At 27.6% G+C, this 17,154-nt stretch overlaps 3 protein-coding genes across 4 annotated transcripts; 2 read left to right on the top strand and 1 right to left on the bottom strand.

The window, feature by feature from the left end:
- The first annotated feature begins 194 nt into the window (after window positions 1-194).
- On the top strand, window positions 195-4,595 carry LOC101495840 (homeobox protein SBH1-like). Of its 2 annotated transcripts, XM_012713133.3 has the most exons (5): window positions 195-346; window positions 433-683; window positions 932-1,181; window positions 2,887-3,116; window positions 4,177-4,595. In XM_012713133.3, exons 2-5 carry the CDS (start codon window positions 471-473, stop codon window positions 4,372-4,374), a joined length of 891 nt encoding a protein of 296 aa, XP_012568587.1. In that variant the 5' UTR covers window positions 195-346; window positions 433-470; the 3' UTR covers window positions 4,375-4,595. The 2 variants fall into 2 exon arrangements, with proteins under 2 accessions (XP_012568587.1, XP_004491125.1); XM_004491068.2 differs by lacking the exon at window positions 195-346 and having other exon boundaries at window positions 426-683.
- Window positions 4,596-9,259: 4,664 nt separating this feature from the next.
- On the top strand, window positions 9,260-10,117 carry LOC101495511 (protein DMP3-like). The gene has a single exon (XM_004491067.4). It carries the CDS (start codon window positions 9,337-9,339, stop codon window positions 9,976-9,978), a length of 642 nt encoding a protein of 213 aa, XP_004491124.1. The 5' UTR covers window positions 9,260-9,336; the 3' UTR covers window positions 9,979-10,117.
- Window positions 10,118-10,837: 720 nt separating this feature from the next.
- LOC101495186 (protein NRT1/ PTR FAMILY 6.4) lies at window positions 10,838-14,390 on the bottom strand. The gene is made up of 5 exons (XM_004491066.4): window positions 14,254-14,390; window positions 14,039-14,159; window positions 13,734-13,951; window positions 12,816-13,363; window positions 10,838-11,977 (listed from the first exon to the last, which is right to left on the bottom strand). The coding sequence occupies exons 1-5, from the start codon at window positions 14,254-14,256 to the stop codon at window positions 11,122-11,124; spliced, it is 1,746 nt and encodes a 581-aa protein (XP_004491123.1). The 5' UTR covers window positions 14,257-14,390; the 3' UTR covers window positions 10,838-11,121.
- Between the last annotated feature and the right edge of the window lie 2,764 nt (window positions 14,391-17,154).

Here is a 17,154-nt window from a genome sequence, read left to right as displayed (position 1 = left end):
AAGAAAAAGAAAAAGAAAAATAGGTATAGGTATTGATTTGGTTTGTGAAGGTGTGAGAGAAGAAACAGTAAAAAGAGTAGGCATAAACATAAACAGTAGAATGATAAGATTGCGTAGAGCAAGAGAGAGATTAATTTCATTGGGAAGGAAAACTCTGAGTTAAGTTGCAGATACACACGTTATCTACCCTCTCTGTCTCCACCTGCTCTTTATTACACTTCCCTCTTTCCACCTTTTTCTTCTCTCTATCAACCCCAAATATCCCTATTCCTCTGACTCTCTCTTCTCTTTCTTTTTACCTTCTTTTCCGGGGGAGACTCTTTCTCTCCACTCTCTTCTTTTTAAGGTATTCTATTTTTTATTATATTATATCTACTATACATTACATGTGTATTATTATATACTTACTAACTTTTCTTGAAACTATGTTAGGGTTTGGAGGAAACAACAGTTTCAGTGAGTTTTGTTCTATGGATCATCATCATCATCCTATGAATATCATGAACATTAATATGGATACAACTAATAGGAAGTTTCATTCTTTTCCTCTCACCACCAACAACTCTTCTCTTCAACAACATCATCATAACTATAACAACACTGCTAATGTTGTTGTTAGAGATAAAATCATGGCTCATCCTCTCTTTCCTCGTCTCTTGTCCTCTTACCTCAATTGTTTGAAGGTTATCATCATCAACTTCATACTCTTTATTAACTTCATGTATATGATCATGCACCTTGTGTAAGATATAAACACTTTAGCTATATGCTTATTTCGTCTTCCATAGTTTTTGGAATTGAGAGGGTTTGATTATGACTGTATTTTTGTGCTTATATTTTATTGTGGAGAGAGTAAGCTAGAAATAATTAGTTCCTTATTTTTGAGATTTTAATAAATATGGTGAGTGTGTGTGTGTGTTTTTTTTTGTAGGTTGGAGCACCTCCTGAAGTGGTGGCTAGCTTAGAGGAATCATGTGCAAAATGTGAAACATTGAATGGATCAGGAAGGACAGGAAGTAGTTGTTTAGGTGAAGATCCAGCTTTGGATCAGTTCATGGAAGCTTATTGTGAGATGCTTATTAAGTATGAGCAAGAACTCACTAAACCCTTCAAAGAAGCCATGCTTTTCCTCTCAAGAATTGAGTCTCAGCTTAAGGCTCTTGCTGTTTCAACTGACTTTGGTGATTACCCTAATTTAATTCATCTTCATCACCATTGTTCTTTCTTCTTCTAAAGCTTAATTAAAATTGATAATCAGTTCGAAATGAAATATAAACAAAAATAAGTTCACATATTAAATGCTAATATTTTTTTTATTTCAGTTGAGTAACTTCAGAATAATAATTAATTAAAATATTTGGTGAGATGACCCTTTTTATTTTATCATAAATAGTGTGATTAGACTTTAAAGTAAAAAAACATTATTTCAAATATTTTGTACAAGATGGATCTAAGGTGTTTGAACTAGGTCAAAAGGTTTGAAAAATGATAGTAGTAGATTACTTCCTATGAGGAAATTAAGTTAATGAGATTTTGCTTAATTTTCATTCAAAAGATGAAATGATTATTCAAATTTCCAATAAGAACTTGATTGCTAGCTTTGTTGATGTTTTGAAGGTGAGTGTGACATTTGGTTTTTTCCAAAATTGTTTCACAAAGACCTAGTGTACATGTGTGTCAATGTCATCTCTTGTAAGGTGTTAGTCCATCTTTCTTCTTTTCAATTTCTTAACTTTATCTATAATTTAGAAGTATGGCTCACTTTGTTACTGTTTTGAATTAAGAACTTAGTAGAAAAAGGAAAATTTGTCTTGTCATCTTTTTTTATAAATATGTTTCCTTCTCAATTTGTTCTCTATGCAGTTCGATTCTAAAACTAAGGTAGTTTTTTATTTTCATTTGTACGGTTATTATGTTATTTAATTTAATTACCCTCTTGTATAGTAGGTTCTCTAATGGTGGAGGAAGGAGTTGCATTTTAAAATATAATTAATTGATATTTATTTGTGTGATTGAAAAGTCCCTTTTTTAATGACAGTTTATGATGTGAAATTACCTACATAGTTAGCTAGCTTAGTACTCTATTTAATGCTACTATTATCAACATACCAAATTTTCATACAAAAGTAAATGATAAGTAAGGGTAATTTAGAAAAAGTAATAATGTTTTAGATTGCATTAAGAAAAATAAATGCAGTTAACTATTATTTTCAATACAGTTTAATTATTATGCAATGTTAGTATAAAAAGTTTTATACATCAGAACTATTCATGGACATGATTTTAGAGGCAGTTACTCGTAAAAAAGAAATAATTGTGATTAATTGATAGTGTATATAAATTAAATTTTAGTACCGTTTAATGATAATAAAGAACTGATTGATAAAATCTTTTAGCATGTATTTGACATTCTTTAGGTCATGCATTTTATTTCACTTAACATAAGGCCTCATCCTTATTTGTACACATTGTTTATTGGATTTGAATCTTACTCTTAAAATTTAGTTAATGATGGTGTGTTCAAACACATAATAAAATATTACACAATCTAGGAACATTGGCAATATATGACAAAAAAAAGTATTTTTTTTTATAATCGAAAATTAATATCTATATTTGAGTCTAAGTTTCTCATGTTGCCTGAGAATCGAGCTCTTATACCATATTAAATAAGCTTGATTAACTAGTTCAGAGAATGAGAGTGTTCAAACATAAAGCATTGCACACTCTAAGAACATTAATGTGGGGTACAATGCAACTTTGAGACACATTATTATTTTGTAATTTGATGATTACATAAAATAACATATTATATTCTATCTAGATAGTTATTAATTTGAATATTTACTAATATTTCTTCCATTTTTTGTTGTGGTGTTATGAAAGGTCAAAGTGAATCACCTTCACATAATGAGATTGATATGCATGAAAACAACCTAGATACACAAGCTGAAGATCAAGAATTGAAAGTGCAACTATTGCGCAAGTATAGTGGATATTTAGGAAGCCTCAAGAAAGAGTTTTTGAAGAAGAAAAAGAATGGAAAGTTACCAAAGGAAGCTAGGCAACAACTACTAGATTGGTGGAACAGGCATTACAAATGGCCTTACCCATCGGTAACCTACTTTTACATCTTTCATATATACAATGTTTCTTAGTACAATCTATCTTGTTATAAATGTTCATAACCATATATATTATGCCTTACCTCTTTTGAAAAAAAGTACTATGCATGTTCTTTTATGATTTTCGAAGCACTGATATTTGATTTATGAAATCTTGTGTTAATTATTCAGGAGGTGCTTGAATAATTCCGAGATTTTTAAATAGGTTCTTAAACTAAAAAAAGTTTGTAAATGGATTGTCCATTTAATTTTTCAATAAATTATAATTAGATCTCTTAACTTTTAAATAATTTGTAATTAATCCTCTGAAAATAAGATCAAATTACAACTTCTTTATAAGTTCAAGACATTAACTACATGTTATTTAAAAGTTCAAGAACTTAACTACAAGTTACTTAAAAGTTCATGGATTTTTTCTGACAAGTTTAAGAATTCAATTACAAAAAAATTTAGCTCATAAATATATTTAAAAATCTTCAAATAATTAATTCAAATTCATTAACATATATGTCGTTATTTAAATATATATATATATTGGTTTTTGAAAATAAGTATAATAATTAAAAATGTAAATGTTCGACCATATTATATTTTCTTGATGAAAAAAACTATCTGTATACTTTATGCAATGGAAAGGAATTTTAAGAAATAACATTAAATATTGTGACAAAATAGTTAAATATGAATGAATGTGTAAAATTCGAATATAGTTATTGTACTATATATATGAAATGGTTTTTTTTATATGTAAATAATAGTAAATTAATAATTATGATAGTTTTATGGGTTTGAATCTAGGATCTTCTTAAAACTCCTTCAATATCCCTTAGATCACTATCTGAGCTACTAAGAAATGATCAATGAAACCTTAAATTGATTGGTAAAATAATGAAACCCTATATTGTGCATGATTTAAGGTTTGTTTATTATATATCAAATGGCTTATTAATATTATAATGACAGTTATTATATATATTATTTATAGGCAAATGCTAGTAATTTATGTTAATTTTAGGGTATTATATATGTGATTGGGTGAACAAACATGTAGGAATCCCAAAAGCAAGCACTTGCAGAATCTACAGGACTAGATTTGAAGCAAATAAACAATTGGTTCATAAATCAGAGAAAACGTCACTGGAAGCCTTCTGAGGATATGCAATTTGCTGTGATGGATGCAACAAATTACTATATGGAAAATGTCATGTGCAAGCCTTTTCCCATGGATGCCATGCCTATGCTTCTTTAGAACTCTTCATCCAAAACCCTAGCTATTTATTTTACCTTAGCTTTCTCAAGGTACAATATATATTATTAATATGTATTGTAATTTTACTTTAACCTTTAGAAAGGAGTGCATGGAAAATCTCCCTAAACTACATCTATTAGAGTGAACTTAAATCTAATTGTACAAGCTATTATGCTTATTGCTTACTAGTAATTATGGAGCAATTGTATGTGCTATTTCTACTTTTGGGTTTTTCTACATAATTTATTTTCATACTTTAATAATTGCACATATGAATGTACCAAAGTTCAACCGTTTATATGAACCCTGGTGGCCAATAATTTATTAACTATATATATATATATAGTTTAATAATTTTGTTGTCCACTGGGTTGATATAAATGATTGGATATTAAGTACCAAATTCGACAAAATTTTAGAGTACCAAAGTGTTAACTTCTAACTATTATGTAATGTAGTCCTATCTTTGTTTCACATGTATCTTTGAGGCTAAGTAACGTACATTAATAAATGCATGGTTCTTGTCATAAAAGATGTTTGTATTCTTTAGGCGATAATAGGAGCAACAATAAAACAGCTCTTTGGTAGAACATGTATATAATTTGGCGGTGGTGGACCTATGGTTGAACTCATGTGTTATTTTTTGGTAACGGTTAAATGTTATGGACCACATGTTTGTACAAATTAAGGTATAAATAAATAATTGCCATCAATGAGGGACTATTTCTTATGTAGCCCTTTTATGTTGCTTCTTAGAATATAAGGTTTTGTAATCCTTGTTGTGGATTTTGTCTAATTCGTTGCTCTTGTGGTAAACGAGGTGACAGTGACTCTCACATTCTAGTGTTCCTTTGACTCCTTCAATAATATCTTACATGGATTAATCAAAGAAATTGAAGATGCACTTAATTAGTCACACTTTAAAAATAGAAGACTTTAGTTAGTTATTGTAGCAACTAGTTTTTGGGGTTCGAAATCGATCCAATAATTAAAATCCTGAAAAAAAAATACTTTTAGATTAAAAAAACAGACAATTTGGTCACTATAAAATAACATGTCTCTAAATAATTTCATCATCAATAAATTGTTCATTTTTATATTTTTTATTCTTTAGCATTTAAATATTATATCAAGAACAGATCCAAAAACATATTCTGTACGGGGCCAAAATAATCAATACAAAAATGATTTTATTAGAAAAACTAAAAATAACGATATAGAATAGAAACTGAAAAATATAAACTTGATCACTAAGAACATGTTTGATTAACTTTTTAAAGATAGTTTTTCTCTTTTTTAGAAATTTAAAAATTATACAATTTGTTTGATTTACTTTTTTAAAAATTATTTCATAAAACTGTTTTGAAATTAGTTGTTTTTAAAATTGAAAAACGAAAACTATTGTATGTTGTTTTGATTTTCAGTTTTAAATTTTTTTTATCTCTTTCCAAAGCAAAAAATACAGAAAAATAACTAATTTTCATTAATGATAATGTGATAAATATATAAAAGAATTTTAAATTTTAATAAGAATAAATAAAGCAACGTGATTCATATGTGTGTTGGGTGCTTCCACCAACACCTCCTCTACCTTAATCATATTACACACAATCATCTTTCGTATATAATTTTTTCTAATAGAAGTTATTTATTTTTATAATATTCAATTACTTTTCAATGAAACTCATTATAATATTGATTTAATTCATATACATTATCATTGTTAAAAATTTGTATGTTATCAATTAATTATAATTCTTAGATCAATCATTAATTTTTTTTAATTTTTATTAGAACTACCGCTAAGATTATTCTCACACATAATTACGACGATAATATAAAAAAATTTATATTGACAGTTCGATAATTAATCTCTTTTAATATTATATTTAATTTTATTTTTTTAATTATTACTCTACTATTACATACAATTAAAAGTATTTATATCTAAACCGATCCACAATAAAAACTTCATATTAATCTAGAAACCAAAAGTTGCACAAAGCAAAATATTATTAGATGTTATTTTGTGAAAAACGCATATCTAAATTTTTGAAACTTATTTATTTTCTATCCATATGATATATATATAGCATTTATATATTGGTTATTTTTAATTTTTTTAATTATACTTTATTTATCTACCATGTTAAATTTTAGTATATTATATATTTTTTATAATTGTAATTTGGATGTCCAAAAACCATTTAAAATTAAACAGTTTGTAGTTAGACTTTTATTGTCGTTTAACATTCTCTAATCTACATTCAAAAAATATTAGACATATAAAATAAATTCTTCTTTTTTGATTTGATTTTTTTTACACATAAGAGTTTTGTAGGTATCTGTTAACCACTCATTTAAAATTTGAATGTTTTCCTATTAAAACAACCAAATATTAATAAAATTAATATTGGACACACACACATATATATATATAACAACAACAATAATAATAATAATAATAATAATAATAATAATAATAATAATAATAATAATAATAATAATAATAATAATATATCATACTATCATTCGACACAAAATTAACACATTATTTTTATAAATAAAGATTTAAATTAAAGAATACACATTTTCATGCAAGATTAATGTCATTATAAGAAACATTTAAAATTATCTATATAATTCCCCTATGTTTATCTAAAAGAATAAAAGTATCTATATTTAATTAATTATAATAAATTATCGATTCATTTAATTACAATTTTGTTTAAGCAGTGTTTAGGAAAAATAAATTAAATTCATTTGCAATTACTCTTATTTTAAAAATATGCATCAAATAATATTTTATAATTTTTAGTTTTAAAAATATTTTAAAAACAAAAAAAAAAAAACCATACAACTTTTTTCATTTTTTATCTCAAAAATAGTCTTCAAAAAATAAATTACCAAATAATTTTTATTTTATTTTTCTTCTCAAAATTTTCTTTTTATAATTGATTAAATCTTTTTAAAAAAGAAGTAAATTAAAATGTAATCAAACAGACCCTAAATTTGTGTCCGTAACACTTTGCAATAAAATTATAAACAAACATTTCATGTTTTATATCTCTAAATTTGTTGCTACTTCAATTTTTAGTTGGTACAAATAACATGTTATAATTACAAATTTGTTGAATATGAAATTTGCCTGTGTTGCTAATTTACATCTATTCATTTAGACTTATTAAATATTAAAAAGTCTTAGTTCAATTTAGTGTCTTTGGATTTATGTTTGACTTACTTTTTTGTGTCCTAATTTTTTTGCGTTCCGACGCACATTCTATTTTGTGAAAATCACAAGCAACAAAACATATTTCACGTAACTTCTACATGTGGACGTAGTTTTTTGTTGTGATTTTGCTTAAGAAAAACGTAGTTTCAAACGAATGGTAGATCCTCTTATATTTAAATCAAACATTTTTTGTTTGAAAACAAATGAGAGAGTTATGTTCATCATCAAATCCATTAGTTGTTTTTTTCTTTTTTTTTGTGTGTTTAAAACTCAATAATTTTAATGTTGAGATGAACACAACTCGAGCATGTGTAAAACAAACATGTGAATACATAAATAAAAATAGTTTCAATTAAGGGGTGCGTACATACAGCCAAATGATCAATCAATCCTTCTCGTAGAACATGCCCACCAGACTGCACGTTATTTATAACAAACAAAAACAATTGATACTTATTTTGATTTTGATAATAATTATTAGTTCATTTTACATATCATTCTCCTTCTATTTATGACAGAAAGATTGATACTTTTACTAAAATATAATTATTCATATTAATATATTTAATATTACTATTAATGTAAAATGAGAAATATTAATTAAAAGTAAAGTCTTCAATATTAACTACAATATAAAATTAAAAATAATAATTAATATTATATTATAAATTGAAAATAGTAGTTTATTTGAAGACAAATTAATTTTATACACTGAGTTACAATGAGAGCATATTCAACGGTTGTCAAATAGTTTGTCAGCCATCGCGAAGTTACGTCAAATTGAGTTTTTAACGATTTCACTATTAGATTGTGTCAAGTTGTATCACAAGTATGTCAAAGGTAAAATTGAGTTTTTGACGATTTCACTATTAGATTGTGTCAAGTTGTATCACAAGTATGTCAAGGAACGGTATTCATAATTTAATAATAATAAATTTATAATCGTTAATTTTTTATTAATTTATTAATAATAATAAATTTATAATCGTTTTATTTATTTATTAATTTATGATCAGTAGTTTCTTTTTAATTTATTAATAATAATAAATTTATAACTGTTTTTTCTATTTATTAATTTACGATCGTTAACTTATTTTTAATTTATTAATAATTTTATGACCGTTATTTTTCTTATTAATGTATGTCCGTTGGGTTTTTTTTTTAATTTTTATTATTATTATTATAAAAAATTAAGTTCAATTTTATTTTAAATTAAAATAATATATAATAATATTAATTAAAATATTTAAATTAAGTTATAATAAAATTAAATATAAATAAAATATTAATATACAAATTAAAATTGTAGTACAGTGGATGATATTCAATAAATACATATTGAATTTATTATTAGAGTAAAAAATAATCGAGTTACGTTAAGATGATATATATAACATAAACCTTATTTAATGAATTTGAATATGCTCTAATAATAAGACAAAACGAATATATAACTTTAGGCGCGTTTGTATTGAACTAACACGTTACACGTACACCATAATTGAACAAAACAATGGAGATACGAAATCGATAGAAGAACATGAGATGAGGTTTAGGAAACAAGCTAGGTGGCATGGGAAATAGCGTGGAAGCAACAACAACCACCTAGGACGCTAATATATTTATTTATATATAATAATCACGATCCATGTATTATACTATATACACATAAACAGCTACTTATATTACACATCAACCATCAATTATTATTGTTCAATAGCTGATCATCAATGTCGATTAGACAACGTCGTTCGACCAACCAATCAAAAGAAACACAAGACAATATTCATGATAATTCCGTGGAGGCCGAAGAGAAGAAAAATCCCTCCTCGGCCTCCACGTTATCAGGACGCCTATTAACTGGCACAGCGAATTTGGCGAACCTACTTCCCACAGGAACTCTCCTAGCATTCCAAATTCTAACTCCAGTGTTCACCAACAACGGAGCTTGTGACTCCGTTACGCGTCTCTTAACACTCTTACTTCTCATCTTGCTCTCGCTATCGTGTTTCCTCGCATCTTTCACTGACACTGTTAAAGCATCAGATGGAAGAGTGTACCATGGAATTGCAACATTGAAAGGTTTTTGGCTATTTGATTACTCAGAGGGGACGTTACCTGAGTTGAGTAAGTATAAGTTAAGGCTCATTGATTTTGTTCACGCGTTGTTGTCCGTTCTTGTTTTCTTTGCGGTTGCGTTGAGGGATAACAATGTGTTGATGTGTTATTACCCGCAACCTAGACATGAGACTAAGGAGGTTCTTGATATTGTACCCGTTGGAGTTGGATTCTTATGTAGCTTGTTGTTTCTTGTTTTTCCAACCACCAGACACGGGGTTGGTTATCCTCTTGCACCTGCTGCACCCAATTAGTTTCTTCCTTTGTTTCTTTAATACTTTTTGTTATATTCTAATTGTATACTTAAAAAAAAGTAATAGTCTATCACATTCATCCTTTTTATTGTTATTGTAATTGTTAGCCATTGAATTGAATTTAGAGTTTGTTTATTAATCACTCTGTTTTGGGATCGATCCATCACTTGGAGTGTTGGAATCAAATTGTTGTAACCATTTATTCTACTTTTCAAACACCAACAATCCTATAAATTTCATATGACATCAAATGCATAAACATACCAAATAAATTTATGGTTATGTATTTTTGATGTGAGATCATTTGATGTATCACGTCGTAACTTTTAACAAAAAAAGTTAAGACTATTTTTACTAATGTTTTGTGATGTTACAATTTTAAGTATATATTTATCAATTTGTAAAAATTAATTGAATGATGATCACAACGAGGGTGAATTTGTCTAATTGCTTTCCAACAACGAAATCAACATCATCCAAAGATTTGGTCTTCAAACCATATCCTCTAATTGCATCCCAACAAAGACAACATTCAAAGATTTGGCATTCTTAATAATACAACTTTCAAATGTCAAAGCTAACAGCTTGTCCTCAATTGGTTGACTTGCTTTGATGATCATGTTTTAGTTTAGAGTCTATAATTTTGTAGTTTTTTTCTAACTGATAAACATTAGTCAAAAAACAAGCTATCCTTCTTTTTTAACTGATAGACATCAGTAAAAAAACTCTGCTTCTTTTGTTTTACTCAAACCTCTGTCAATTAAGTTTTCATCTATAGTCTAGGAATCATTTCTTCCACAAATGCTTATTTATTTGGAAACAACTTACAATCTGAATGTATATATCTGTCAACACTTAATAGTACATAACAATCACCTTCTTTAACTATGCTATAATCACACAAAATCAACAAACACGAGGCATTATATTTACTTTCTTACACACAATGTATAATGCCAACTTTTTTAAAGAAATCCTTTTGAAGACTATATATTTTGAGTCTGGATCATCTCCAATTACTGGATACTTCTACTAAGACAAAAAAGACACATAACATATAATAATACTATTATTAAATTCTGCGCGCCTTTCTTTTTTTACCAGAAGTATCCAACAAATAAAGAGGAATTCATTCCATAGATTCTATGCTTCTTCCATTCCATTAGCAATCACAAGCTCTTTCTCTATACTGTCATTAGTCTCAATGTTGTTGTGTTGAGCTTTGTACTCATGCCTCATTGCCAAGACAAGAAAAAGTACAAAATTCAGCACTCCAAGCACAGCTAGCAACCAATAGAAGTAATCTAACTTACCCTTGTTCAAATTACTCTTCAACCATCTTTTCTTGCTCACTTTATCAACAATTGACACCAGCAAACTACTCACAAAATATCCCATTGAAAGTGTAGTTAGAAAAAAACCAGTGCTCATAGATTTCATTCTCTCAGGTGCTTCCCTTATGAAAAACTCTAACTGTCCAACATAAGCAAATGCTTCACCAGCACCAACTAGGAAAAACTGAGGAACAAGCCAAAAAGCACTTATTGTAGTGTTTTTCTTTACTGCATTGTCTCTTCTTTCTTTCTCAACAATAGCAGAAACTACCATTGCAACAATAGAGAACATGAGTCCAATTCCTACCCTTTGAAGACTTGTGAGTCCTTGAACATTGTGAGTGATTTTTCTAGCTAATGGAACTGTGAGTTTCTCATTTAGGGAAGTGCAAATGAGAATGGTAATGAAGAGAAAAGCTGATAAGGATCCTGATGGAATTTCAAAAGATCCAACTTTTCTGTTCATGAATGTAGCTTGTTCAATTGTGAAGGTGTTCATTTGTGAATAGACTGTCCAAAAGAGGATACATGTTGACCAAATGGGAATGAGGTTGATTACCATTTTAACCTCCTCAACTTGAGTCATTGTTGAAACCAGCAATGGATTTTCTCTGTTTCCATCCTTTGAGTTGGTCTCATCTAGAATTGCAGCTTTGTCAAGGGACCTGTCAAAAAAAATTTCTAACTGGTGGACAAATTGACCTTGTTTGGAAAGATATCTTAATAAAGCACTTACTATAAGAAAAAACTTAATAAAGCGTTTCTAGTATTAACATTTATCATAAGTATTTATGAATAATTTATTCTTATATAAAAAATAAAATCAAACATGTCGTAAAATCAAACATGTCACATATAAGTTTTAATTTCTTTTCATAAGTTATTTTAGAGAGCTTGTGATTATGAACATGTCGTAATCTATTTCTATAATCTCTCCAAATCTATAAATTATTCCTCCAAATTTTTGTGATTTTCACTTTTGATACTTTAAAAACTTTTTGATCCATCTTTGTCTCTCATTTATGATAATAGAATTATGTCAGCAAGTGACCAAAGCAAGATCAAATATTTTGGAGGATCAACTAGAATATTCCCTCATGATGCTTTTTGATAGATTGGTGATGAATGAAAAGTATACAACAATGTATTTTTCTAGATATGAAACATAAAAAATCAACATTGTATACAGAAACACTTGTGCTAGTGCTACACCCACCCCACCCCTCAATGAGTAAAACTTCCTCCATGTAAAATACAATAATATAATAAAAGTTGTGTTTATTAAAAAGCAGTAAAAAAAAATTGCATTAAAAACTATAAATAAAATTTATTTTAAAATAAATTATTTTTATTAAAGTGACATTGTTATGATTCGGAGGAAGAATAATAATTGAAAATCAGCTAAAAGTAATTACTAGTGTGCAATAATTGAATAAAAATCTAATCATCATGTTCTAACTATTATATTACTATTTACTGCTTTACAAGAATGATGACAAATACCTGAACCTATCTGTATGTGGGACCTTAGCTTCAAGATAACCATTAAGCAAACAAGGTTCTGGAGGAATAGTGAGACTCCTCTTCTTCCATGCCAAAAACAAAACTTTCCATATAACAGTTAAAGGACTACCTTGTGGCTTCTTGAATCTATACAATGGTGTACCACAAAGCAAAACACCAACTGCAATCAACATTGTACCTGCTGAAATTCCATATCCCCATCCTCTTCCAATATTGTCTTGAACATACACAAGAACAATCACTGAAAATAATGATCCTATACTTATAAAAAAGTAGAATCTGTTGAAGAAGAAAATCATGTTCTTTTCTTCCTTTGGATCTGTTGTGTCAAATTGGTCTGATCCAAAACCTGATACATTGGATTTTATTCCTCCACCACCTAATGCTATTGTGTAAAGTGCTGCTAACAGAAGTGATAACTGTTTTCCACTTGCTTGAATGCATTCATGATGTTGTCTTCTTACTTCACTGCATGGAGGCGGTATCATGCTTGGAATTGTTGTTGCCATAGTTAACAAACATACTCCCTATTGCAACACAAGACACAAGAAAAAGAGAATGTTAGAAAAAAAACATAAATACGAAAAACGCAAACAAAAAAACACATGAAATTTGATTACGAAGTTCGGCCTATTGTATTTACATCTCCGACTGCTGATCGGTTGTAGTACCTTTATATTATGATTCAAACTTAAGATTGTGTGTACAATTTTGTTTAAATACTACGATTCATTTTACAAGAAAATATCTGAATCTATCCACTTACCCTATAGTTAGTTCCTACTAGTAGTAGTGCATTAATTTGTGAATATCACATTCACAAGAAAAAGGGTGTTCTTAAAAATAAAGAAGGAAGAGACTAGTTTATGAAAATGTTTCAGAAGATGAAAAATTTACCACTGCAGCTATGGTTGCAGAAATGGCAACAGTAATGTATCTGCCAAGTTTTGCATCAGCTAAAAAGCCACCAAGAAGGCCAAGCAAGTTGAGAGTTCCCATAAAATTGGTAACTATGGTAGCAGAATTTGCTGAATGAAGATGCAAACTTCCAACCAAGTAAGTCACTAAGTTCATGGATATTCCCATAACACATATTCTTTCTGCTAGTTCAGTACCTACACACACAAAACAAAATGTATATGTTGAAACTAAATGAAAAATTCTAAGTTCAACCTTGAAAATTTCTGTAGATTAAGAAGAACCTAAGATTAGTCCTGCAGCTAGCCATCCTCCTGTTTTTGTTTTGTCGGCCGGATGACCTCGAAAATCGACCGCCGCAATTTCTTCTGTGCCTTTTTTCTCTCCATCACTTGAAACAAGAACCTATACCAAAAATTAAAATAAAATTAGTCATTAACAAATTTATATAAGGTTTGAATTTGAACATTTAGAAAAAATCTATAAGATGAAGTAATACCATGTTTTATGTTTTGTTGGAGGGAATAACTTAGAGATAATGTGTAAGTGTTTCAGCTCCAAAATATTAGTGGTGTGGAGGAATAAAAGAAGAAGAATCAGATTTGAAATGATATTTTCTTTTTTTATATGATATGCTTTTGCATATAACTATTTTTCAATAGGTCCACTTGTTATGTTATGTGGCCAAAAAATGCTGAATGTACAAATTTGTGTCCCCATGTTTTGGAATTATATAGGCTATGATTGTGTGGTATGTGCCAAATGGTATCAAGCCTTTGAAAGTGAGAGTACTTCTATTCCTAATGTGACTCCTAACTTTGCCATCATGAAGTCATAGTCACAAATGGTAAAAGATAAACATCTATGAATCCAAAATCATCTTTTGTGACTCATACATGGTTGATGAGTTGAGGAAGTTATGATTATGAGTAATGATTTGAATGAAGGTGCATGGAATCTATGGTTGGTTTGATATGGACTTTCTTTATGGTAGATTTAGGCAGGTTTATTTGTTGTATCACCAATTTTTTTAATTAAGGATAAGAAGTTATTATTGAATAACTTTGGTTTTTAGGTGTTAGAGGAAGCAAGAATATGAAGCGTATAGGATAAGTGCATTGTTAATATTACATAATAATAAATAAAAAACAAATTTCCAACTGAGAAATTATATTCCTACCAATTTTTAAGGATAAGTTGACAATTTAAAAAATATATTTTTAAGTCTTTAAATGGATTCATGCATATAAACTCAATAAATTGGATCCTCTTTGTAGCTCTGCGTTAGAAAAAACAAAAATGAGAAAAGTAAGAGGAGAATGAATTTCTGTAGCAGTTGCACAAGGTGGTAAAGATACACTGAGTAAGACTTGTAATTGTTTAGTTTGTCTCAAAAAAAAAAAAATCAAAGTCTAAGTCTGACTTATTTCCAATTATAAATTTATTTTTTAGATATGATCTTTTTTAAAGTCTAGTATGATTAATTATCCTAATAAAAAAATCTATTTTATATTACTGTATTCAACTAAGTAGTTTAACCTATTTTTAGAGAAACTATTATAGAATGAAATTAGATTCTATTTTTAGATTTAAAACGACATTTTAAAAAGTAATTTTATATCACATCATTTTTAAATTTTATTTTATTTAAATCTCAAAAAACTTACCTAGACTTGTATACTTAAATTACATAAAACGTTAACACAAATTTATGACTCAATCTAATGTAAAAAACTATTGATAGTATAATAAAAAGCCTTTTAATTTGGTTTGTTGACAACTCTTTCTTTTACATATCATGTAATACTAATGCAATCAAGTCACTTATACTCCTAAGTGACATTTCTAAAATTACATTTTTATTTCTTCTTGAAACTTTTTGTACATAATACACATTACATGCAATCTTTTGTCGGTTTACACAACATTAAATCCATATAATAATTTCTCTTTAAGTTATACATTTATCATTGACTCATAATTTACCCACTTAATTACCCACTTAAGATTATCATAGTTTCATAATTCTTACTCCAAATTCTTTTTCATTTTTTTCTTCTTCTATCTTTTCACTTTTTTTATCTCTCTCTTTAAGTATTATTTTAATATAAACAACTTAATTTCTTATGATGTAAATAATTTCTCACTAATATTAGTCTCTTATATTTTACTTTGTTTCCAATGTTTAATTTTGGCATTTTTTTTAAATCTTGTTGATAAAAATTATTTGCTATTGCAATCAAATTGTCAATACAAGCTCACTTTAGTACCCTTAATACTAACGTCATGTTAAATCTCTCAATCTCAACTACTCAACTTTCATCATGTAATAATTCTTTTTCATAGTAATATCAATAATAATAATAATAATTTAGTTTACCATTATTACAATTCTTTTTCATTTTCCTTAGATTTCTGTGATATCAAAGAGTTGGATCGTAAGTTCAAATTCCTTGAGCTAATTCTTTTACTCCATCAAAAATCATTATAATTTATAATAGTGGTAATTTATACTATTATAAATTATCATGAAAAATAACTAAATTCTTAATATTAGTTGTTTTTCCTTACATCATACTATTATCCGTTCATATATATTCAAATACATATCTCTAATTTAACATCTATGAATACGTTCATATCCACACATGTATTGAAACTAATTTTTAACTTTCTTCATTTTTGTTACTGAATATGTACTGTTTATACTACTGGATATACATTTATATATTGATGTTCTTTTAATTTTAGTTTTAAACTATACTATCAAATTTTTAATATATATATATATATATAATTTTTTGTCATTTATTCTATAATCAATTTAATCTATTTTACAATTTATTGATTTGATCCGTTGATTTCATATTAAAATAAATATTTGTATTTTCAAAGTAGTAACACTAAAACTTACTCCAATAAAATAAATAAAATATCACTTTTAAAAATGCAACACACAGATCTTAATCTAATTTATTTAATATAATAACAATAATAACACTGATCAATTTTTTTTAATTAAATAGACTTCTAAAAGAGTCTTGGTCTAAATCTCGATATAAGTTTTTGACATTCACTATAACCTATTTTTACCTAAGTGCATACCGCTGCAAAACGTTGAATTTTGAGAAATAAATATAAGAACTTGTCTCTCTTAATCCATTGATTATGCAGTAAAATGCAAAGAAAATTGTTGCAAATGATGTCTTCTCAGAACCTAAAACATGAAGCGAAAATTGTTGCGGAAAAACATGAAGGGAAAGCCATGTAGTTTTCTTTTTAATTAATGGCAATTTTACCTTGTGCAAGTTCATGTTCCACAATTCTAAGGATTGTCACTTTGACAAAAACACATAAAAAGGATTTACATGAAACGAAATAGAAAACATAAAAAGCATGC

The sequence above is a fragment of the Cicer arietinum genome, chromosome 2, assembly GCF_000331145.2.
Source record: "Cicer arietinum cultivar CDC Frontier isolate Library 1 chromosome 2, Cicar.CDCFrontier_v2.0, whole genome shotgun sequence".
Lineage (NCBI taxonomy): Eukaryota > Viridiplantae > Streptophyta > Magnoliopsida > Fabales > Fabaceae > Cicer > Cicer arietinum.
The sequence above is the reverse complement of the archived record's forward strand: the minus strand, read 5'-3'. Positions and strand labels throughout refer to the sequence as shown.